The 26,038-nt window shown below is 35.6% G+C and overlaps 1 protein-coding gene across 2 annotated transcripts in view; it reads right to left on the bottom strand.

The window, feature by feature from the left end:
* agtpbp1 (ATP/GTP binding carboxypeptidase 1) overlaps positions 1-26,038 on the bottom strand; it is a 56,943-nt gene that overhangs the window by 10,597 nt on the left and 20,308 nt on the right. For both annotated transcript variants that reach the window (XM_066711069.1, XM_066711070.1), the window contains 16 exons: positions 24,695-24,732; positions 23,998-24,206; positions 21,416-21,593; positions 20,246-20,346; positions 18,904-19,020; positions 17,024-17,760; positions 16,605-16,688; positions 15,257-15,343; positions 13,614-13,762; positions 10,032-10,119; positions 8,284-8,428; positions 7,659-7,809; positions 6,794-6,974; positions 5,474-5,603; positions 3,160-3,291; positions 2,024-2,200 (listed from right to left, as the gene is read on the bottom strand). In XM_066711069.1, the coding sequence (XP_066567166.1) occupies positions 2,024-2,200; positions 3,160-3,291; positions 5,474-5,603; positions 6,794-6,974; positions 7,659-7,809; positions 8,284-8,428; positions 10,032-10,119; positions 13,614-13,762; positions 15,257-15,343; positions 16,605-16,688; positions 17,024-17,760; positions 18,904-19,020; positions 20,246-20,346; positions 21,416-21,593; positions 23,998-24,206; positions 24,695-24,732 (2,704 nt within the window). The remainder of the gene's footprint in view (positions 1-2,023; positions 2,201-3,159; positions 3,292-5,473; positions 5,604-6,793; positions 6,975-7,658; positions 7,810-8,283; positions 8,429-10,031; positions 10,120-13,613; positions 13,763-15,256; positions 15,344-16,604; positions 16,689-17,023; positions 17,761-18,903; positions 19,021-20,245; positions 20,347-21,415; positions 21,594-23,997; positions 24,207-24,694; positions 24,733-26,038) is intronic.

The raw sequence follows: 26,038 nt of genomic DNA, 5'->3' as shown, positions 1-26,038 counted from the left end.
TATAATGCAAAGCTTAAAATGAATAGCCAACTTCATATTTAATACATTCAAATAAGTTGCTGGGAATAAAATTAAATGCAAAACATGTCATAGAATCTTTTGTGCATAACTTGTAAAATGCGAAGATAACAGAATTGATCCTACAAAGGTCAAATTTAGCAACAACTCAATTAAAATATTTGATGTATAATAATATCGTATTATTATACTTCTCAAATGTTTTCCAACCTTCTTCATTAAGACCACGGCTTAGTGCACATCTGTACAAACAATCTTCACTCCACCTCTGGTACATGTATTGTCAAGAGATTATTTGTTTAGCTTTGAAGAACCTATGTCTAGGTGTTGTCTTTTGTCATGAGTTTCCTTTGATCATGTACAAAAACACACATTTGGGGTAACACATTTAGCCAACTATCCAGCGAGACTTTTAATGGCTTACTTTCCCTCAACATGGGAACATCTGATTTTATATATACATGTTATTTTAAAAAAAAATGTGTGTGTGTGTGCGACAGGGTCAAAAGTACGCAAGCAATTTGCGATGCGAAAGAGTACATTTCTCATGTACACATTCTGTCCTGTTTATCCTCCGTCACCTTTTCAGTAAAGAGGCTACCCATGGGGGTCAAAGTCTGATTGGCTCTGTACATCTGGCAGAGTATTGTCTTTCTCTGCTGGCCACACTGCATCTATACTCAGTCCCATGGGAATTTCCCACTTCTATAACCCCATCACCTGTTCTGCTGCTTATTTATTCAAATATGGGTCCCTTTTGTCTCAATCTCTATCTTTGGATCCTAAAACGGAGACGCCTCTCAGAACAATTGAAGTTTACCATGCAGCCTTTAATTCGATGAAAACTGCAACATCACAGCTCTCAGGTGTAACGAGTTATATTTTTCCATACATCTTACAGAATGTATAAACATTTGGCTCAGCACTGCCCAGCCAGGCCATGAGATTGGGATCAAAAGAACTCCAGGTTGAGGTTAGTCATATTGCAGCTTCAGTAGCAATAAATGAATTATCCTGAGGATGTAGGGGTGTGTAGGGCTGTCTAGGTTCATATGTATTGCCCAGTTAGTTGATATGTGCCATGTTAGCTCAGGTTTGAAATCCTCAAAACAGAAAATTGTTGCATAAACAGCTCTGATCCATGATTTTATGTTAAAGGCACTGTTAATGATTAATCATGAATGCATTAGCAACAGAAAATCATTTTGATTGTGTATTCAGATGCAGGAGAAGTGAGAATCCTTCTCCATAAATCCCGATGGAGAACATGTAGGAGCTAGACTATAGTGACAGCACTGTTTATGGAAATAACAGTATGTACTGCACTTCTATCACAAAGAATGATCTCATTGTTCAGTTTAGGTCACACCTCAGATTCAGGTATCTCAACATGACATCATTTTGTACAATACATTTTTATTGCTTTTAAGCCTATCCTTTTGAAAAAGCTGGCAGCTGGCAGGCATGAATCACACAAGATTACACACTACACAGCCAAATGTTAGAAGGCACTTTCATAACACTGAGAAAGACTGCTGGCATTTTAGACGGTACAGGCTGACAACTGATTTTGTTTTCACTAAGATTTTCACTAATTTGAATTTGCACTTGGTTTTACATGTATCGGTTGATCAAGATCAGGAAAGATGTCGAGCTGTAAAGTTGATTGAACCAAGAAAGCCAATATTATTTCATGACAAGTTTTATATTCAAGGCCAAGAATAAGAATTAGATTAAGAATAAGAATGTGAAAAGCTAAGAAATGCGAGGAGCCCACATGGCTCATCCAACTTCTAATAACCTTCTTCCAGGATACAGACAAATCTATATTCCACAGAATGGCTTCATAGTTTGTCACACATACCCATTACTCTGTGTAAAATAGTGCAACACTTCTCTGGTTGTCCAATCATATATGGTTTTGTCACTATACCCTTCTGAGAAAGCCTGATATCTCCTGCTGAAAAAAAAAAATACAATGGAACCTTTTCTTGCAAACCATTACCTTATATTTCCCTTGATCGCAGCCACAGAGAGTGCTTTCCATGGTGTAGCTTTTCTGTACCCCAATCTCACGCCACACCACGACACGAGCTGTGGACTCTTTAGACTTCTCAACCACAAAACTGCAGCTGCTCATGCAAAATGCAGGGGCTATTTGGCTTAAAATCTTTGGTAGAGTCTGAAGAAATCAACCACAAAAAGGAAATGTAGTTAATATCTTAAAAACAATACTTTCATATTAAACAATAGAATATAAAACTTAAGTTTAAGGTATGTTTCCATAAAGGAAGACATTACAACGCATCTCAATTAAATTCCACAATAGCACCATCATCAGGAAATCTTTACCTACTACAATCAACAATTTCAGAAACTGAGACATACATTAGATTTTTAAATTTAAACCACATAATCCATTACCTGCACCACATCAGTAAGCTATATTTCACAGTCAAACAGTTACTCAGAGGATAATTAAGAAAATTGAACTGGGGTTTATCTAGTTAATACAAGAGGGGCCCTTTACATCTGTTTATAAAATAGAGTGCAGCTCCTGTTTTCATTTTTATAGCTCAGACCTTATAAAAACAAACCTAAATTACATTAGTAATAAAAACTTTCAGATAAGAGTGGTGTGCTGAAAGAGAAAAAAACACAATTAAAAGAAAAAAAAATCTTAATAGCTGGTTTCTGGCAAGAGATCATTTCAAATCTTGTTGATGCTAAGGCAGGCTGCAGAAGCCATGAGAATAATTTGAGAACTGTGAGGTTAGTTTGAAAGGCAGGTTTTTTTTCTTCCAACTTTGGCCCAGATAATACTGGCATTCCTGTTTTAGAGAGACTTTTTTGTTGATACAGAGACTGAAACGCATCAAGTCGGTAGTGTTCTAATCTAAGGTATGTGTGTGGCTCCTTCAACGGCATACAAATCGAGATATTTCAAAATGTGACAAAGAGAAGGTTGGACTCTAAAAAGTTTATTACATGTATAATTAATATGAGAATGAAATAAATAACAAACACCACAAATAAACTGCTGTATGTTCTTAGTATTTTGGTGGAGCATTGATTGTAAGGCAAATATCAATCTGTCCAATACAAATACAATCCAAAACGTTTGCGGACGAGCTTCCTTACCCTGTACCCGAGGTCTTCGTGCAGCTCACTGGAGGTGGCACTCACATTAGTCTGCCACACTGTTTCCTTGATACTGCAGCCGTACATGAAGACGTTCTTCTTGCGGGAATGCCCGTGATAATCGCAGTACACCTAGAATGTAAAATAAAAAGAGAGAGGTTACAGAAGAATTATTTCATTAGTGTAGACGCTTGGTTTCAGTACAGAAAAGAGATTTTACTTTACGTGTAAGAGTACTTTACGTAAAGAGTTTTCTGGAGGACTGTGATTAAACTGCTGCTAATTTCTTTCTATAATATGATCTACAATGTCTTAAAAATATCCGTTTGTTTTTAAGATGGGATACATCATTTACAATGTGACCCAGTGCTTTCCCTCTTTGAACCTTTACTGATCCACAAAAGAAAAAAGATGTGTCAACTATAAATTAAATGATTCATGAACAGATTTACCTACACGTGATACAAATTATATTTTCCAAATCTCTATAACTTGCTTTTTGAAATATCTTCATGGAAAGTGGCCAAACTTAAAAAATAAAGTCAGGGAAATAAAATGACATGCTTTTCTCATTAAAAGGTGGTCTGCATCAGTTCACTCAAAAAGAGAGATGCCCATCTGATACAGTAACCATAACACAGAAGTTATTATCTGGAGTTGGAAAACTTGTTTTTTTTTAGGACAGTGACAAATTAACCTACTAGAAATAAAAAAAAAAGGAAAATAAAATGTTTTCTGGAATTAATTTATGAAGAAAGTGTATTACCAATTAAGTCATGAATCATAAGTAAAACATATGATCCCTTTAAATACTGCTGAGCGTTTAGAAGCTGATATATTTATATTTAGTTTGAAAGAAAGAAAACAACTGTGCAGGGTTATATTCACATTACTAAAGTGCAACTCTTCAGTCAGCATAAACAGGTCAAAGTTGTTTTCCAACATGGAGAGATGTTATAATATGGACTGCTTAGTTTTAAACTGGTTCAGAGCAGAACCACAGTAAAACAATGCTGCCACTTTCCTGGAGGAAGATGAAAAGCAAGTTTGGCTCTGAAGTTTCTCTCTCATAAAGACTGATAAAAGGAAAACAGACAACAGTGTCCCACAGCTGCGCTGGACTGGTAAGTAAAATCCTCCATTAACATAACCAGTGAAATACTTATTTTTATAACTGCTAATGAATCACATTCAGGAGAACAACATATCATAGCTCACCCTGAAAAACAGAAATATAAATACATTTATATATTTTTGGGGCATTGGGTTAAAATGGAGCAATTACACATGTAATAAGATACACTTCCAATTGTGCCTTCTGTATTGTAGGACACTACACTACATATTTATGATTCGTAGGCAGAATCTGTCAAGTAGGACTTAACATTGGTTTCAGTCCCAAATTGGACCGATACATATTTGTACCTATTCAACACACCCTTCTCTGATTTTAGAATGGTATTCTGTCTGTAAACTCAAAAACCTAGCTGTTTTTTTATTAGATCCTATGCGTCACAATATAATCAATATGAGAAGGCCCAACATGATGATGATGTAAGAGGTGTTATAGTGCCATGACACATCATAAATCACAAGTGGTATTTAACACCTCTGCTTTTTGTGAAAAGAACAGCTACAGGATCAATAATGTCATCTCATTAGACAAGTCGAGGTAGTGAAAGTTTGTGAACTCAGTTAACTTGTATTTCCTTACCATAGAGTATTAACTCTACTCTACCACTGTTTTAAATGTTAATAATTAATGCTGGTTTTATAGATCCCTGAATCAGAAGATCTGTTACTTATGGAGCAGGTACAGAATGAACCGTTGCAATGCAATATCTCTCTTGAACATGCAACAGATTAAAGTCTTGGATCCTACCATGCAGCATATTGTTAACTGCCCGGTTATTCCACATTCACATCATATTCTAAGCCAAGTTCTCTTCTGATCCTGAGCAGACTCTAGGTAGGAATCAAGACTTTTTGAATACTATTTACAGCATAACCAAAAAGATTATTTAGCTTATCGCAAAAATATAGATTTTTCCTGAAGCACAAACCACCCAAGACGTAAGCTGTCTCCAGAGTTAAAGGGCTTAAAAAGTTTTTCATTGTGTGCATAGTATACATTTTTCAGAAGATCTCGTTTGCATTTCATAATAATATTTCATTAAATTGTGAATCCATGCATTAATGTACAGGTGATGTATGTTTTTTTTAAATGTCAGGTGGAACGGGCTTGGAACTGTTAGTATATAACTGTTAGACTAGTTAGTATTTTAAACAGTCTTATTAATATGTATGTTCTTACCAATGGGGTCCTCTGCACGGCAGCTAGGTACTGTAATAGGCTCTTGGTATGATAAATAGTGGGGTGAAGATCAGGGCTTGGGTTCTGCCACTGACGGTTGAGATCTTCACCGCTTAGTGAGCATCGATGGCTTGGGAGAAATAAAATAGACAATGGTACACTAACTATTGACTGTCTGTGAAGTAACAGGTTCAGTAAGTTAGATATCAACCTCGTAACATAACAGATATTTTACAAATATAAGACATAAGACATTTATGTTTGTTAATTGTGGCTATAGTTTAAAATATCTTCATAATAATAAAAAAAGGCAAGGGTACAACTTTGATGATTATATCTATATTCAATTGACAAAGGAAATTTAACATTATAATTGTGCAGTAGTTAACATAGAAATAACAAAATCACCCCTTTAGTGACCTTCACAATTTCAGAATTAAATTAATAAACTCATGTAAGACATAAGGCATTTATATTCATGATACGCATAGGAAATGTTACAAATTAAACTATAGAAAAAATATATTAGTATTTGGTACTTCCTCAGTGAGCATCATGCTATGCCTTAACTTAATTAAGCATGCATTCATTTTAAATGAAAACCTGCTACATGTTTTGCTCCAGACTTATCCTGAAGGGGGCCATATCTGTGGGACATGAACCCCATGATCACTTCAGCTAATAAAGGTGGTCCCATGGGTGTCCTATTTGAACATATATTTGAACATAACATATTGGAACATATTTGAACCGTATACAGAACACACCAGAAATTTGTACTCAGGATAAGTTTGGCATGTCTGAAAGCAGATGCTCGGTTATGATATTCTGTTATGATTCAGCCCTTAAACCAAACCTAAGATATGTACTTTGTTTAAAAGGCCACAATGGTTACTACTGTGATTGCTTGTGGCAACAGTATTTGGGAAGGTGAAGTTTCCAAGCTTAAAAATTCTACAAATTCTCCCTACATGTCATCATAACAAAAACAATAATCTAACAACACATTTGACTTGAAATGTATAACTGGGGAGTATCTTAAGTAAGAAAAATGCATTTAGAACTTAGAATATGCATTTAGAACTTAGAATCTTGCAAATTATGAATTCAGGAGTATACATAATCAAAGTTGACACCCAATGGTACCACATATATAGGTAGACATATAGGTTACATCAATTATTGAGGCTAATTCTGTATTCTGTAATTCTGCAACAGGTATTTAGATTGTTCTATTGTCTAGCATTTTAATTTTAAATAATTTATGTAATTAAAATGCTGATGTGTTCTTGACATTGTAAACGGTGAATTGAAACTCACTTTCCGTTGATGACTCCGTCGGGGTTTAACATGGGAACAATTTTGAAAATGTAGGACTCTCTGAGGCTCTGGGCCACTGGACTGCTGCTCATTAGGAACTCCAGAGTTCCTTTCATCACCCAGCTCGCATTGGTCTCTCCAGGGTGCACTCGGGCCGTGAGGAAAATATAGGGACGATTCCCTGGGAAGTAACATAAACTGTATTAGCCATCACAAACAGCAAAGGCAGAACCAAGATTCCAGTATATTCAAACCTAACACATGTTTCAGTAATGTCTGTAAAAAACAGGTTTTACACCCACAGCACAGGGTTCTGAAAGCCAAATTGGAGTGGTTATTATTGTTCTTGCATCTGGACATGGGTGAAGATTTGAACTGTCTACTGTACAATGTTGATTTCACATATATAGTCCAGTTTCCTTTCCATATCTATGCTTTCCATTTATAATTTTAGAATATTTTGTCACACAACATTTTGGAAACCTTTTTGCCCAGCTTCCGGCGTCTGTTCAAGACACATCTGTTCAGACTGTACCTGTAATACAGCAGCCGAATCTCCTGGAAAGCTCAGCACTCTTGCTCTTATGCACTTTCTTATTGAAATACACTCCCTCATACTCTTGATTACTTATGCATTTTCATCACTCTATGGTCGATGCTAAACTTAAAGAGAAAACGTAGTCCTTACAAGAAGGACAAACATATTTAGGAGTATGTCTCTGGTTCCCGTAGGTCAAAGAGACAGGGAGAACAGTACTTAATTTTAAACTTGAGGTATAAAAAAAATAAAAAAAAAATTGTATGTTATAAAATAAACAAAGAGACACAAACAAAATATTTAAAGAAACTGAACTTTTAAACTTACTAAACTGAAAGATTTGTTCAATGTGTTTGGAATCTGGCATTGCGGTGATAGTCAGAACAGGGCAGCTGTTTCCACCCAGAGTGTCACAGAGCACGTCTTGGTGATAGTAAATCTGTGGCGTGCACATGGACTCCAGTTTCTGAAGGTGCATCTGTGTAGAAACAAATCAAGCACAATAACAATAGGTATTCAACAATTGCTAGAAAAATGTATATAGGATTAAACTTAATTCGGTATACTGCACCATTTCTTTAGTTGGCAGAGAAATGATGAATAATTGAAACACAGAATCATCTAAACTGCCCTATCGGAAATGAAAAACATCTGTGTAACTAAAAACCACCAACATCCGAATACAATACTTAGCTCGGAATGCCTCCAGACAAACTATTGTAAAAGCAATAATAGGGTGTCTTCCTTTCTGCTGAAAGAGTTCTTTCAAATAGTGTGCTCTAAAACTGTAAAACAGCATGACTTGCTGGATACTAAAACTGTTCTAGAACAAAAAAATTATGTTCTACATTAACTGCATGTAAAACTAAATGTTTAAAGAACAAAACATTCAGTTCATAAGTGATTTAATCCAAAAAAGATCATGATAATCTTGTATTTGTTTCCTTGTTACCTTTAAAGTAGAATATGTGTAAGGATAGTGGTATGCAAAGTAACAGACATCATCCCTATGGTGAAAGGTCACAGTGAAGGTCATCGTGTAGTAAGATTTTCCTTTCTGACCCCCAGCTGCAATGGAACTTCTAGAGAAGTGGTTTCTAAATGATACAGATGATGAGAGCAAAGTCATTAATGAAGCATACTTTTGAATATATTCAAACACAAAAACACACATGCACACAAACATACATATTCACACCATTAGATAAACACAGATGATCCATGGCATTTTATTCCTTTCATGCCCAACTGTGTGGTAAAGAACTACTGCTAAATTCAATAATGTAAATAGAGTTACTTCAAATTTGTATTTTAAAACATTTGATGTACAGAAACTATACATAGTTGGGTTAAAATATTGTTGCCTTATTGGTGCAGTACCTAAGGTATTGTACAGAATTATTTGTTTTGTATCAGCTTTGTTAAGACGTGTATTAAGAGTCAACTCAAACCATTGATTAACTTCTCACAATCAATCTGAAGTGAAATCACACTGCTTCATCACTCGATGGTCAATTTAGGTTTAACATTAGTTAAATGAGAACATTAATCTCATTTTAATGGTTTTAATTGTAGTGCGTCTGCAGAACTTCAGTCTGCGTTTTCCTATCTAACTGTCACTTTAAATTACTAACTGGATACTATATATGAAACAGATGAATATTTAAAGCAGTTTTACAGTAACTTAGAAACAAAGAACTCTTCAAATCCAAGAGGTTTACCTTAGAGAGATCAATATTCAATTAGGTATAATTTTATTGTGATTATAATTATACAATTTCTCATCTTAACCACTTTTAAATACAGAGCCCAACCCAGAGTATCAAGTAAATGCTCACTTGTCTCTTCCTCTGTAAGGCACATTGTAATGAAGATGAATTACATTAATCAAACTTACCTAACTACTAGCTTCCTACAGTCAAACCAACTGAAATGTATTTATACGTACAGCACACATGTATTGCTGGTGTTAATACAATACAGAAAAGCTCATTCAGCAAAACCAACTAAAATATTAAATTATAGGGAAGTAACAGTCGTATTTCATCACTGATACTCTCCTTTATCAGTGTCTAGGAAATTAAACAATCTTTGTATAATTGTGTATGGTTAATCTTTTAAAGACAGATGACCAATTTCCTGGAAACTGATAAAGGAAAATATTAGTGATTTATATAGACATTTGATCTGGTTTTATACTACAACTCTTCACTCATACCTGTCTGCTATATAATGAGCAGCCCAGGGCCAGGTAAAATTTCCCAGTTTTCCTTTAACATTTCTGCACCCACGGTGTTATTATTATTATTTATTTCTTAGCAGACGCCCTTGTCCAGGGTGACTTACAAAATATAAGCGCAATACTTTACTGTTCATTTTAGCCTTCTGCAGCAGCCTTCTGTGTTGTGAGTCAAGCAACCACATGTGGAACCTGCTCCATTGTGTGGTTGGCATGTTGTCATATACATATTTTCACTATGTAAAGGCTGCCATTTTTAATCGGTCGGGTCTATGTACAAAACAGAGCATTCATGTGTCATAAAGTCAAGGCTTTTCCCCCATAAGTAATTCAGGATTTCATACCCTTTTTAAGAAGAGATAATGCAGTATTTACATTTACAAAGAATAATCTTCTCAAAGAGAAATCACTATTGAGGACCTTTTCCTTAGAGTGCCTTTGTAATAATGTGGTATACATACTTGTAGTAACAGATATCTGTTCCAGTGCGAATCCACTGTGGTCTACCAATTAATGCTTCCTGGACCGAGTACATTAATACTTGCATGCCTATGGAAGGAAAAATAACAGGAACAATATACATATTGTCACATATACAGTGAGGGAAAAAAGTATTTGATCCCCTGCTGATTTTGTACGTTTGCTCACTGACAAAGAAATGTTCTGTCTATAATTTTAATGGTAGGTGTATTTTAACAGTGAGGACAGAATAAATACAAAGAATCCAGAAAAACGCATTTCAAAAAAGTTATACATTGATTTGCATGTTAATGAGGTAAATAAGTATTTGATCCCCTATCAATCAGCAAGATTTCTGGCTCCCAGGTGTCTTTTATACAGGTAACGAGCTGAGATTAGGAGCTCTCTCTTAAAGGGAGTGCTCCTAATCTCAACTCGTTACCTGTATAAAAGACACCTGTCCACAGAAGCAATCAATCAATCAGATTCCAAACTCTCCACCATGGCCAAGACCAAAGAGCTGTCCAAGGATGTCAGGGACAAGATTGTAGACCTACACAAGGCTGGAATGGGCTACAAGACCATTGCCGAGCAGCTTGGTGAGAAGGTGACAACAGTTGGTGCGATTATTCGCAAATGGAAGAAACACAAAATAACTGTCAGTCTCCCTCGGTCTGGGGCTCCATGCAAGATCTCACCTCGTGGAGTTTCAATAATCATGAGAATGGTGAGGAATCAGCCCAGAACTACACAGGAGGATCTTGTTAATGATCTCAAGACAGCTGGGACCATAGTCACCAAGAAAACAATTGGTAACACACTACGCCGTGAAGGACTGAAATCCTGCAGCGCCCGCAAGGTCCCCCTGCTCAAGAAAGCACATGTACAGGCCCGTCTGAAGTTTGCCAATGAACATCTGAATAATTCAGAGGAGAACTGGGTGAAAGTGTTGTGGTCAGATGAGACCAAAATCGAGCTCTTTGGCATCAGCTCAACTCGCCGTGTTTGGAGGAGGAGGAATGACCCCAAGAACACCATCCCCACCGTCAAACATGGAGGTGGAAACATTATGCTTTGGGGGTGTTTTTCTGCTAAGGGGACAGGACAACTGCACCGCATCAAAGGGACAATAGACGGGGCCATGTACCATCAAATCTTGGGTGAGAACCTCCTTCCCTCAGCCAGGGCATTGAAAATGGGTCGTGGATGGGTATTCCAGCATGACAATGACCCAAAACACACAGCCAAGGCAACAAAGGAGTGGCTCAAGAAGAAGCACATTAAGGTCCTGGAGTGGCCTAGCCAGTCTCCAGACCTTAATCCCATAGAAAATCTGTGGAGGGAGCTGAAGGTTCGAGTTGCCATACGTCAGCCTCGAAACCTTAATGACTTGGAGAGGATCTGCAAAGAGGAGTGGGACAAAATCCCTCCTGAGATGTGTGCAAACCTGGTGGCCAACTACAAAAAACGTCTGACCTCTGTGATTGCCAACAAGGGTTTTGCCACCAAGTACTAAGTCGAAGGGGTCAAATACTTATTTCCCTCATTAACATGCAAATCAATGTATAACTTTTTTGAAATGCGTTTTTCTGGATTTTTTTGTTGTTATTCTGTCTCTCACTGTTAAAATACACCTACCATTAAAATTACAGACTGATCATTTCTTTGTCAGTGGGCAAACGTACAAAAAAGCAGGGGATCAAATACTTTTTTCCCTCACTGTATATGACTTGACCCAGTGTCAAATTATAAATCACTCATATATAATAATTTCATGCCTGACCAGGGTAAACCCTACCTATACGTATGAAAAGAAATACAAAAACTGGGAACAGTTGCTTTCCTATATTCTCATATTACCCATGATTGTTGTTTGGATGTGTTTATTGATTTTACCCTGTTTGTGGAACTTTTATCTTTCTTACTATTGATTTCATTATGGTTTACACATTTCAGGCTACACCCAAAAAAAAAAAAAAAAAAGCTTAATGTCATTTTCCGACATTCAGTAATCCAACAGAACATGATAATAGTGACCACAGTTGTCACAGCCCGAGCAACCTCATGACGATACATAAATCAATGTTTTAAGGATAGGAACAAAAACTAGGCACTTAGATATAATAGTTACTCAGCCATAATACTTTGTTTTTAGCAGATGTGAGCTCTCAGCAGATCATCTTTCAAGACCTTAATAAAAGACGCTGCACCTGCAGCAGCTACCAATTTGTCCTCAAGCACAGCTGCAGAGTGTCACTGCACATGGAAAGATGATTTTTCATGTGTAAAGGAGGTATTTAAGAGAATCAGAATAATTGTTAAATATAAAATGAATATATTGACAAATACAGTAAATAAATAATTGCACACTACAGTATTTTCTCAGAAGTAAACAGATATATACGGTTTAAAAAGAGATGACATGTCTTTTAAGGATAAGATGCACCAGACTTTAGTATTTTCTGGGAATTCAATACAAGAAAGCAGCATGTATTACATTTGTGTTGCTGCTGGACTAAAGCCTTATTATCTCTTATATGGATTCCCAGGATCCAATATTTGAAGCAAAAAGTCAAGGATGGAGCAGACATGCATTCAGATTAAATAGATAATGACTAAGGCCCTCTGAACCTGAGTGAAGAACCCCAAAGCAGGTGTGATTTAGTGTTTCATTCATAGCTAAATAAGCAAACCAATAAATGGAAGGTATAGAAAAGTTTTTTTTTTGTTTTTTTTTGTTAAGTTACCAAAGCTGTATTGCCTTATTTCATAGCACACATTCTTCAGTACATTACTTCTTTCATATAATATTTGAAAATTCTGGAATATCGAGGGGACTTATCTGTTTTGATCAATGAGTCTTTGCATTTGGAGTTAAGGGTTAAGAGATATTTTAGAATCACCAATTAGTTTAATCACAAGTTTTTCAATATAAACAGACAAATGCTTTTATTTTTTAATGTAAAATGTTACTGCTGTGCAAATATTATTATTATTATTATTATTATACATATTTTATTTTATTAATTTTTAATCCTTTTCAAGTATTTCAAATAAACCCATATTATGAATGCGTTGTTTTAAAGGAAAGCCGTAGTTAAATCCAATACTGAGTGTTTTTCAAAAGTTACCCTGAAAGCAATCAGGAAATGTTCATCATGGGTGTCAAATGCCTGACAGCTGAGACTGACAATAACCTCCTTCACCTTGAGAAGCATCGGGCACAGTGAAGAAGCTCTTAGAATATCAGAAGAAGCTAATCATTCTTGAGGCTGCCAGAATACACTCTGGCAGGGACTAAAAGCGTGTCTATCACTTGTGGTCTGCCAAGAATCTATAAACAGACCTAATGCTCGTTTCATTTCCTAATGAGGTGTTAACATGTGTATTATTACTGTTGACTTCATATTTCAATTTCATATTATCAAGAATGAGGAATTAGCTCATGTAAATGATGATTCTTTATTTGTTAATGTAGATATGATTGTAATTGCAAATACAATAAAATAAACTAAGAGTTTAATAAGTGGATTAGAAGCAAAAGGATGTGTGTCCCCTATTTGAGCCACTGAGATTGAGCTTACCGTAGTTGAACTGGCTGTTGGACTTCTCACAGTTGATGATGTTGAAACGGTACGGCACACCGCTCCTCATCCCACTAACCTCAAAGTAAAACCACTGATGGTAATGGTTGCTGTTTATATCAGAGTTCAGAACAAGGTCATACTCAAACCTGAAAGACAGATTTTCAGTTTGTTTCCATCATAAACAATAAGAGGCTCTCAAGAGTACTATTACTCCTCATAAAGCTACAAGACAAGGCATGAAAAGGTGCGCTTTACAGACTATTATAGTCACTTTTCCAAAAGACTATCTTAGAAGACTAAAGTTTCCATGTTCTTGTCCATTTTTGATTATCACTTTATGGATGATTTATAAATGTGCAAATTAAGCATTATCAAAAGCAGCAGAAGGCACCCTAGTGGGTCAACTTCAAAAATAAAATAAATTACTCCTATGAACTGGAAAACAGAATATATTATGTTGGGACTCATTGGCTAAATGAATGAGCAATGAACTTAAATTTATGTTCTGTAGAACTGACAAGTTTCTCCATGTGTTTCTAGTTTGTTCCAATCATTGAAAACATTTGTAAAGAACAAAGCAGGTTTGCCTTGAGACAAAGTAATACTGTGTTGTAACAAGACCATTTAACATAGAACCATGTTATCAATTGGAAAAGTATGCATGTAGTGGATTTTAACTTCCTCTTCTCAAGTGAACAAAATACTATAACATTTTAAAATATCTAGTTGCTGTTTAAAATATGTCCTCTATAGATGTAAACCACTGCTCTTTTGTGGGTGGACTAATTTGCACTGAAGTCCTTTTCAGTATTCAATGTTTATAAACTACTGTCAAGAAACAATTTATTAGAAACCATGCAATTATATATTGATGCAATTTATTTTACATCTTTATAAACAGTGATGTAAATAAATAAATACTCAAGTTTTAAAGAACACCTGTCTTTTCTGGAACTATACACAGCACAGGAAAACTCAGAGCATGGCTAATACTTTGTAGTGCTGCCCTTCGTCTTATACAAGGCTACAACATGGCATTTGTGTGGTTAAGATCAGATTTTTTCATCTGCAGGATTGCAACCCATTGGCAGAGTTTACATAGTGTTACCTAACTTGAGACAATATGCTCAAGCCAAAAATTTAACAACCCTCTCCTTCTTGTGGTCTACATGGTTTCAGTTTATTGATTACTTGAGGAGCTGCGGTTTACCCGACATCATGCAAATTAAGGAAATGTAAAAACAACTGTCCGCATTGCCATTAACCTGAAATACACCATGTGATATCCTCAGCAACTTACCAAAATAAAGTGACCAGTTATTTTCAATTTTATAATGTGTTCATTTAAGGATACGATTATCTCCGCAGCATTTACAGGTGAAATGTGGGTTTATGTGTGGAAATGTTTTTTTCATGTGTTTTCGTAATTTTTACGTCATTTACTAGAGTAATTGATCCTGTCCTTCTCTGGGCCCATTTTTAATGTCCGCACCAGATCCTGCCAAGGTTTTGGGCCAAAAGTGCATGCACATCACCATTTCACAAGTTAAAAACACTGCATGTTAGCACATTGTTGTACACTTACAAGTATAATAATAATAATAATAATAATAATAATAATAATAATAATAAAATCTTACTTTCTAACTTGAATGGCTTTACGCAGGTTTCCAGATTCAAACTGCGAGTTAAATTTCAAAGACTCTCCGTCTTCAATGACTGGACAGCTGAAATGAAATACAGCATTTTAGTCAACAGTATGAAATCTGATTTTGTATTACAGCATAATTTTCTATTTAATCATTTCATTAAAATGTATATAATAAATATAGGGGCAATACTGAAATAGTTTCCCCTTACCAAATTTCTACAGTTTGAGTAATTGGCTGCTCTTCCTGTTCCTGATCAAACTTAATATCACAATACAATTGTTTTTCAAGATGATACAATTACTTGCTTCCTTTCAGGGTTTAAAGGTCTTGTGGCCAACTAATAACAAAAATATGGATTACCTTCTCTCAGGTTTCGATTTTCCCGATTGTCTCACGACTAGAGATTTGTATTACAAAATAAACTGACTCTACATTTTTTTTTTAATTAGGTAGGCTTTATGATTTACATGTAGAATTTAGCAACTCTATGCAAACGACAGCATAGCATTGGAATGAATAACTATTCTAGGATTCATGTAGAGTAAAACAAAATAAACAACTTAATTGTTATATTTAAGTAAATATTTATTCATTTGGCAAACACTGTAATTGGCAGTTATCTAACACTGTAAAATCACTTATGACATAAGCGATTAAGTAAAGCCATACAGTGACAACATTTTTTAGTTTACTGTTACAGGGGAAAAAGATTGAAGGTTCATACTTTCCACCACAGGAAACAGTTACTGAGCCGAAAGAAAAATCAGCCCCCTGATGTATACCCTTTGTAATGCTTTTAAAATGTGACAACCTAACTCTTAAGTAGATACTAAATGCTCAAAAGACATATGCGTAAACATTAGTTGATTTAAAGATACTTATTTTATTGAAATATTGAAATAATTTTTGGTTGTCTGAGCTTCAATAATGCACAACACAATTATCACCTGATTCCCCCACAGGAAGATTAACAGAAGATTTAACCATGTGCAGTGGGCTGCCTTCAGGACAGCAAAGGTCACTGGGGGTCAGGTCCACAGAATGATTCATGTAAATGTGGTATATAGCAGCTTTAATATTCATTCAACATTTTAAGAGTGAATTCACCAACACTCGAAAACCTGTTTCTGCTATATCTGTCACCATTTAACCATAATTTGAAAAGCTATGCCAAACACCTTCAAGCCATCATATGAAATCTGTCATTTTCAAGTTCCTGTAGCATATGGCAATGAACTTAAACTGCTCTGTTACAGAATGAGCAATTATTTTAAGCCACAGTTCAAGAAGTTTTACATTTCAAAATGTCAAATACTGTATAACCAGAGGGGCTTACCTTGGCAAGTCCAAATCGTAGACAACTTTGTCAATTATATCATTGGAATGGATCAATCGTTCTATATCCTGAAAGATTTTTGTCCTGAAAAAAGACAAATAAAAAATATATAAAGCAGGAAATCACTGCACATTTCTTTTTTTTCCCTCACACTATGAATTGCATTTTATTGTATATGTAGTTTGAGAAAAGCTTAGCACTGGTAATGCAGTGGACTACTTTGAAATGTTACAGTTTATGTTTGTTTTGTTTTTTCCAGGTAAATCATGTAGTGTGGTACATCATATTTTATCATTAAATATGTCATATTAAGCACTTTGGATTATTTTTACACTGTTTGTGCTCTACTCCAAGTTTTACTTTAAAACGTGATAAACCCTGGTGTATTAACTGTTGAGATTTCTGATTCTGACACTTACCTCTGTACACCATACACTCTTTCCAAGATGTGCTCTTTAAACGTAGGTGCAATATGACCAAAATAATCTGGGTAGGCTACCTCAGCATACTGGGGGACAGATTTGGTGGTTTTGACCGTCTCAATGTAGAGTTCTGGGTCATGCAAGGGGAGTAAGGCAGCAGTGTCTGGCACCTCCAAGACCCCTTGTTCCCCTGAGGAATGGGAGCTACAGTCATCCTCATTGTCAGGCTCCCCTCTGGGGCTGCAGGGAGGAGCAGACAAATGCTCTGCCGAAGACCCACTAGTTCCTGAGAAATTCTGGCAGCCTTTGTTACAGGTAGTAGAATTGAGTGCTCCCTTATATCTCTGTCCATTTATGCCCGTTGAATTACAGCACTTGAGATTGTTTGAGGCACTCTCCCCATCTATGGACAGCCGGTCCATTTCCTTGACTAAATCATGCTTTAGGCACTGGGAAATAAGCAGTTTGTTTGCATCGGGGGAGTGTTTGTCATGCTTTGAGATTACTATACTCTCAAGGTCCACAGGTGCTGCGGCCTTTACAGATTCCCCTGCCTGAGTGTTAAGAGACTGCGGTTTTGTTTGCTCTTCCGTAGTTAGTTTGGTTTCCTTTTTTGTAGAGCTGAGGTCTATGGCTGGCTCATCCCCGGCTGTGGGAACAACAATGGTGCCGGGCAACTTTGGTTCCAGTACTGTAGTGTTTGCACTGATCTCCTCAAAAGCAAACTTATATTCCTGGAATGAAAGGGAGTATATAGTGATTATCTGCTTTCAACTAGCATCTCAACTTCTACCTGATAACTGCAACATAAGCCTTTATCAACATGGCATTTGTGTTTTCCTGTATTGTTTTCACTTTTCTCTGCGATTCAGGCATGCAAGCATTTTGGAAATGAAAATTGGAGATCTTTAAAATTCATGAAATACTGATGCAACAAAATTATAATTAGCCTTGTAGGGGAGAAAAGGAATAAATTGGATAAAAACAACTGCAAAGGTTAAAGAAATTATGTAGACTGTTAATGGTCCATTTAAAGCAGGGGTTCCCAAAGTGCGGCCCAGGGCCCAAATGCGGCACTCGAGGATGTTTGGTGTGGCACCCCAAAGCCAACCTTCAACCACCCCTTTTCTGAACCTTTACTATATTTTTACACTTTCTGAAAATGTTGTTACAAATTGCATACGTAATTTGAGGGAAAATAATAAAACAACAATGAAAGGTCATAAATGTTCCCTAACAGAAATGTATGGGAAATAAAAAGCTTTGATTTGGGACACATATTTAGTTTAGTGGTATTTAGTATTTAGTGGTTTATTTTTTTCCTGCGGCCCCCCCATCCCATGCAACTTCCGGAAATTAGCCCTCCATCACCAGACATTGGGAACCCCTGAATTAAAGGTTAGAGTAGGAAATCAAATGCATCAGTCTCCAGAAAAACAGGTTTATTGCTTTGCATGCTGTAATAATAACCAAGATCTAATGTGCTTTCCAATGACACAAACTGACATACTGCATTCATATTCTCCTGCATGTCCATCTGCTGCATCAACAATCTTTGTATTCCCTAATATTTTCTTGTTAACTCATAAGTTTCCTGTACAAGCCCATACTTTGTATTAAGTATTTTATTGATGGAGTGTTTTAATTTCATAAACTTAACGATTACTTGATTGTACTTGTCTCTCTTCACATGGTCCATCCTATATCCAATTATAATAGCAGTTGACTGCTCTCCTAACAAATTTCTATTTAAAAAAGTAATTTCAAGTAAATTCAGACATCAAATACCAATTTATTAAACACACAATATATATTTAAAAAAGAACATTCTGTAATATAAAAACATAGTACCTGTTGTACTGAGATTAAATATTTACCTGAAAGTTTTCGCTGAGTTCTGGAAAAAAGCGTTCATACATTTTCAACTCTTCAAGTGGTCGACCAATTTCCTGCTTTGGGCACAATTTACTGATATCGGTTTCAATATCGTCATTCTATGGAGAAGTAAGAGACAGTATGCTTAACATAACAATAATTAATACATGACATCATATTTTCAACAAAACTGCTGATTTTAGATTAGGACAAACTACCTCTAAGCAAAGAACAAACTACTGAGCTCAAGATATTTAAATTATTCTACTGCAAGTTAAATACTAATCCAATATTAATTAATCAACCTATATAATGATCATATTGGATAGTGGGTGTCATGAATGTACTCAAATTGTTAATTATCAAACATTTAAGGTTATAAAAGAAACACAATTAACCAGATGGAATTTCTTCACAATTAATTAAAAGTAGACCATATGTATTTCTTTCTTATGGTTCTTATGTATTCATTTATTATTTAATTGCCTAATGGCAATTAGTAAGATAATTTATAGATTTAAATTATGAGAATCATTTGTTGCATTACCAGAAGACATAAAACCAAAACATCTTATTTTGTTGAAAGTTAGAATTGTGGAGGTGCCCCAGAAATATGAACTGCAAAGATGTGAAGTCAGATTGACAGGAAAGTGACACTACATACATACATGCATGCATTGATAAATGAAGAAAGAAAAATAATGTGACAAATGGGAAGCAAGTGATATTTTTCAGAGGGTAACAGTTTACTGCAAATACCTTGCTTACAGTATAATATGATTTTATGAATGAACAAAAGGCTTAATTATTTTTAATTATGTAGTTTGTGAGAAATCATGGATTCTTGTGGATGTAAAGTGATTATTATTCTGTTACTAGGATGTACCCTATTATGTCTGAAGAGCTGAACACAGGCGCGCGCACGAACACACACAAACAATACACACAATGTAATGTGAAGGTCAGAGTAATGATTTGTATGTGATTCAGATTCTCCAGTTGTTAGGACAATTCTGAAATGACTTTGATGAGCACTTCTGACCTGTGCTAGTACTTTCTCTTGCAGTTTTTCAATGTTTCTTTTTGCATGGATGCCACAGTAATGTGAAATACAACAGCTGTATAGTCGATAGTGGATAAACAGTTGTGAATACTGTATTATTTGGGAAAAACTCAGGGGCAGTTCTTTCAAGAATTTAAATAATTCAAGTAACTTTAAACTCATTCAAAACCGGAAATGACATTAACAGTTTTTCGTTTTGTAAGGGAATGCAAATTGCTTTGGATGCCTTACAACAATAAATATGGTGCAGGTTCTCCTGTCACTTCACACACTCACAGCACCTGCAAATTTTGGTCCTTTTCCTCATCTTCATTCTCAGTGTCATTCTCTGTGTCAGCTTCTGTGTCATCGTTATCATCGCTTTCATCAACTACATCATCCACTATCAATAAAACACACCAACATCTTGTCATCTGCATTCTTCCGTGAGGAACTGAAGTTTCATTTAATTATGTAATTGTAAAATGTTTATGAATGGATCGTGAATTTTAGACATTTAAGATAAATGTCTGTAAAGCAAATTGTCTGCTGCAGATTTGGCACAGGCTGAAAAATAAAGCTTAATAAATAACAACTAAATATGGCCACGTCTCCTATCATATCATGATAATGTAATACAGTTGCCTTCAAATGTATTATTACAATTGATCAAGTGAACATAAAATCTGATTTATCAAAAAAAGAATATGCCAGGTGTGCGTTCAGTACATTTAAATGATTTTACAGCAGTCACCAGACTTGAGGAGAGTGATAACCTTTGGCCTGAGGTCTTGAGAAATTCTCTGTCTTTCCCCAGGGTGATCAATTGCACTCACTCGTCTGCTTTCTGCTTTTAAACCAAATGGCAGTAGCAGAGATTGTACAAATCTTTCTATTACAATTGCATGTACAGCATTTGTTTAGCACATTTACATTATTTGAATAAAATGTAACATTACTGTACTTAGAAATACACTTAGATGAATTAGATGATTTAGATGAATGCAATAAAAAATACTGTACTTACTTACATAATGCCAAATAGAGTTTAAATTACACATGATCAAGGGTAATAAACTGGAGTTAACATACTCATTTATTTGTCCTTTATGTGTCCTTTTCTTTGGTACTCATTTATGCAATAGTATATTTACCAAATAATCATCACTCTTCTAATTCAAGCAAAATAAGTATAAGGTAATTAATCTATAATGCAGTGCTAATCTATAGATTACAAAAAATAATACATATCAATAATCCAGAATAATAAATCATGCATTTGAACTTCAGGGTTTAGTGAATAGGGGCTGCACTTTTCAGAGGCAGGGCTTCTGTGGGCTTTCAAAGCAGCAGATAAGAGCAATGGCAGAGGAGACTGCTAAAGCTATAGAAGGCAAGCATAAAAATGACATATTTTAATGCATAAGTGAAGTTGTATTATTTATGCAGGTAGCGAGAATCATCATTCCTACCCTCCGGAGGAAGACTGTAGAGCTGTGCCACAGGGCCGCTCGCTGGGATCACAGGCAGGTGGAAGTGAAAAACACTTTTTATTGTTGGCACTGGGAGGCGGTTCTTGGGGAAACACTTTCGCATGACAAGGCTTGAAGTATTAATCAGTGGATCCAATGTTCTCACTGGAAGGCACTCCTGATTAAATAGTAATAATAATAATTTAAGCCATGCTATGAATAAAAAGAAAACAGACACGACAGCACTAAATATCTTTCCAAACTCACAGTGTGCTCTCAAATACCATTAAGTGTGACAAGTACAAGGTACAAAAGAAACAAAAGAAAACTGAGTTTAATGGGTAACAGTAAAAAGGAATACTGTTCTTATAAATAGTTAAGCTGTACTGAACTGAAATTAAGCGGTTTGAAATGTTGTTCATGCATGTTAACAGGAAAGCACTGTTTTGCTTCAAAGCGTTTTTTCAAAAACGGATCAGACTTCTGCTTAGGAGCAATAGTGCAGCTCCTGTTACTATTTCCAAAATGTATTTCAAGAGAAATCTGGTTACACTCTGAGAGGCTTAAAGCTAGTGATTTTACTTATTGTGCCATAGAGACTATAATATATTGCATATATTCCACTACATGTCTTATTAAATTATTTTAACATTAGATGCTGGTTTTGTTTAGCAATTCTATGAAGCATGCATAGATTCCATTTATAATTAAAGGCTTTGCTAAAGTTGTTATACTTCAAAACAAAGCATCTTTTGCGTAAAATGTACTTACTAGTACAAGTGTTCAAAGTAAATTGGAACCCTACTGGAGAGACAATAATTTAGATTTTGGTACTGGAGATTTTGATAAAACACACAAAATGGACTAACAGAAAACAATGCAATTAAGACGCATAGTGGGATATTATCCAGTTGATACTATATATGTTGTGATTATGAATTTCATTATTACTGCTCCTTTAAATCCCTTCACTTAATACCAAGTGAATGTCAACTTTCTTTTGTAGTTTTGTAATAACAGAAAAGTCAGAAAAGTGTATTGTGTAATCTGTATTTGTTTCTGATTGTGCTATTTGCTATGCTACCAATCCAAGAATATATATATATATATATTTTACCAGATTAACTGGTTTTGAAAAAAAATCAGAAGCTGTTCTTGATTACATTATTAAACAGCATAAATGAATACATTATTAATAATAATAATAATATTTTAAATAAATGATGAAAATAATAATAGAAAATAAAATAAAATAAAGTAATATGATAGCAATAGCATTAATTAGGAAACAACGAAAAATGCATGTTGCATTCACAAATAAATCACACTTGCATAAACTGTGCAAAAGTAAGGAATATGCAGTAGACTAAGCAACACATTACATCAATATAATAATAATTGTGGAGAATGATTTAATGTTTGTATGTTTGTAGTAGTGTAGTTTAAAAACTCTATGTGCAACGTAAGCAAATATTAGGGAAAAAGGTGCATCATAGAACCTTAAAAAGAAAGTCAGACAGATAACTGAAAATGTGCATTTTTGACAGCAGGGTGCTTTGAAACTGGCAGGTAATTCCAAGAGAACACCAAAGGAAAGTCATATTTGGTAGCCAGCCAAAATAAAGAAGAATTAAAATGGATATAAACAAGGTTTTAAGAGAATACAAAACAGGAGAAAGCAAAATTTGCAATAGACCAGGAAGCAGGATATTTTGAATAGCCAATATATATATATACCACCATCACACTATAATCCACTGCTGGATGAAGGCCTCCCCAAGATGTTTCCACTTGCTTCGATCTACAGCTTCTCTTTACCATGTCATGCCTGCAAAGTGTACGATTTCATCTTTCCATCTTTTATATGGTCATCTTCTAGGTCTTTTTTTCATCTCTTGGTATCCATTCGATAGCTTCCTTTGGTCCATCGTTGATCAGTTCTTCATGCAATGTGTCCTGCCCATCCCTTATACATTTACTTCTGTCTCTTCTTGTTATTCCATGCATCTTTGTGCTGTATAATTTTTGCATTAAGTGGCCAGATTTCACACCTATAAGTGAGCAATGGTAGTATGCATTGTTCCAAAACTTCTCTTCAGTCAAATGGGTAGATTTCCTTTCAGCAGTGTACTGTATTTGTTGTCCAAGAGAGACATAACTTTTGTGTGAAATACTATGTGAAAATCTAAAGGAAGTCCTGCTGCCAAGAAATATCCATGTTTGACTGCACTCAAAGTTGCTTGCATCATAGAATGTGAAAAATAAATCTGAGGGTAGATGCGTGACAACTAATCCACAGGTATGAATATGTACACACAATGGCAAAAACCACAGCGTAATAGTGTGGGAATATCTTTGTCCATGTGTACCTGTTTTTGCAATGCAGTGTTGTTGTAGAATGTTAGAATAATTTGCTGTACATTGCTTATTTTGTTATATGCCTTTCAATGCAATATAAGAAAGATATTGTAACCAGACTGCTTATTTTGCACAGTTTATGAAAGAGAGCGAGCATGTTTCCTTGACTATAAACTATGGACTAGTCCAGGTGGTGAAATAATAAATTAATAAAAACAACTTACTGTAGAAGTGCTGTATAGAATCCTCATGCCATCTGCATCAATTAATGCCTTCCTTCCCAGCTTTATGTTCGTAATGTTTTTGATGCAGCCTAAAATCCCTTTCCGGATTAGCATATGCCTGTGTCGGTTGTCCTGCTTGTGCCAGTCTTGGTAAATTGACAACAATGAAGGAACATAGCCCCTGTCTACTGCCCTGCGAGCATTAGTTTCTGAAACACAGGGGAATGTTATGTAATATGAACAGTAACACAACCAAACATTCACTTCCCTTGAAACACACAGAATGCAATACATAAATAAGTATACCGAAAAACGTTTGTTATACTACCGGTATTCAAACCACAATGACACTTTCTGCAGTGCATAAATGAAGCATAAAATGCTAATCCAATTCTTACTATGAATACCCCTAAGACCCTCAGAACCTAAAGAACACTGACTCTGAGTAACTCAGTTATAAAAATTCATGGAAATAAAGATCAGAATAGATGTACTGGAGCAATCTAAAATATCATCAACTGATATTCAGATACAAGAACAAAATCAAAGCAATATGATCATTGAAACGGAAATTAATATCTCCAAATTATACATGTGGAGGCCAATATTACAAATTTATCAAGACAAAAATATACTTTTCAATACATACACTCTGATTAAATAATAACCAGGTAAGGTAAGGTAATAAGGTACTCACTTGACTTCAGCAAAGCTGATAAAGTGTCCAGAGTAACCCTGTTGGACAAAAACATTAACAATGGAAAGGTCAAAGGTCTGTAATATGATATAAACATTTCACAAAGGTTTAAAGTAAATTTTGCCCATCAGGCCAGTATTTAAGTGAATTTTGAATATAGAATAATAAACAATATACAGACGTGCTCAAATTTGTTGGTACCCTTACAGCTCGTTGAAGTAATGTTTCATTCCACCTGAAAAGTGATGAAATTAAAAGCTATTGCATCATGTATACTTGCATGCCTTTGGTGTGTCATAGAATAAAGCAAAGAAGCTGTGAAAAGAGATAAATTATTGCTCATTCTACAAAGATATTCTAAAATGGCCTGGACACATTTGTTGGTACCCCTTAGAAAAGATAATAAATAATTGGATTATAGTGATATTCCAAACGAATTAGTTTCTTTAATTAGTATAACACGTGTCTCCAATCTTGTAATCAGTCATTCAGCCTATTTAAATGGAGGAAAGTAGTCACTGTGCTGTTTAGTATCATTGTGTGCACCACACTGAACATGGACCAGAGAAAGCAAAGGAGAGAGTTGTCTGAGGAGATCAGAAAGAAAATAATAGACAGGCATGGTAAAGGTAAAGACTACAAGACCATCTCCAAGCAGCTTGATGTTCCTGTGACAACAGTTGCAAATATTCCTGGGCAGCCGCAGGAGGAAAATTGACCCCAGATTGAACAGAAGGACAGTGCAAATGGCAGAAAAAGAACCAAGGATAACTGCCAAAGAGATACAAGCTGAACTCCAAGGTGAAGGTACGTCAATTTCTGATCTCACCATCCGTCGAGTGAGCCAAAGTGGCCTCCATGGAAGAAGACCCAGGAGGATTCCACTTTTGAAAGAAAAACATAAAAAAGGCAGACTGGAATTTGCTAAAATCCATATTGACAAGCCACAATCCTTCTGGGAGAATACAACAGAGTCACAACTGGAGCTTTTTGGCAACACATCAGCTCTATGTTCACAGATGAAAAAAATGAAACTTTCAAAGAAAAGAACACCATACCTACAGTGAAACATGGAGGAGGCTCGGTTATGTTTTGGGGCTGCTTTGCTGCGCCTGCCACAGGGTGCCTTGAATCTGTGCAGGTCACAATGAAATCTCAAGACTATCAAGGCATTCTGGAGCAAAACGCACTGCCCAGTGTCAGAAAGCTCTGTCTCAGTCGCAGGTCATGGGTCCTCTGACAGGATAATGACCCAAAACACTCAGCTAAATGCACCCAAGAATGGACAAGAACAAAACATCGGACTGTTCTGAATATGAGTCCTGATCTGTATCCTATCGAACA

This window comes from Amia ocellicauda, chromosome 8 (assembly GCF_036373705.1).
Source record: "Amia ocellicauda isolate fAmiCal2 chromosome 8, fAmiCal2.hap1, whole genome shotgun sequence".
Taxonomy (NCBI): domain Eukaryota; kingdom Metazoa; phylum Chordata; class Actinopteri; order Amiiformes; family Amiidae; genus Amia; species Amia ocellicauda.
This window is presented reverse-complemented; position numbering and strand designations above follow the sequence as displayed.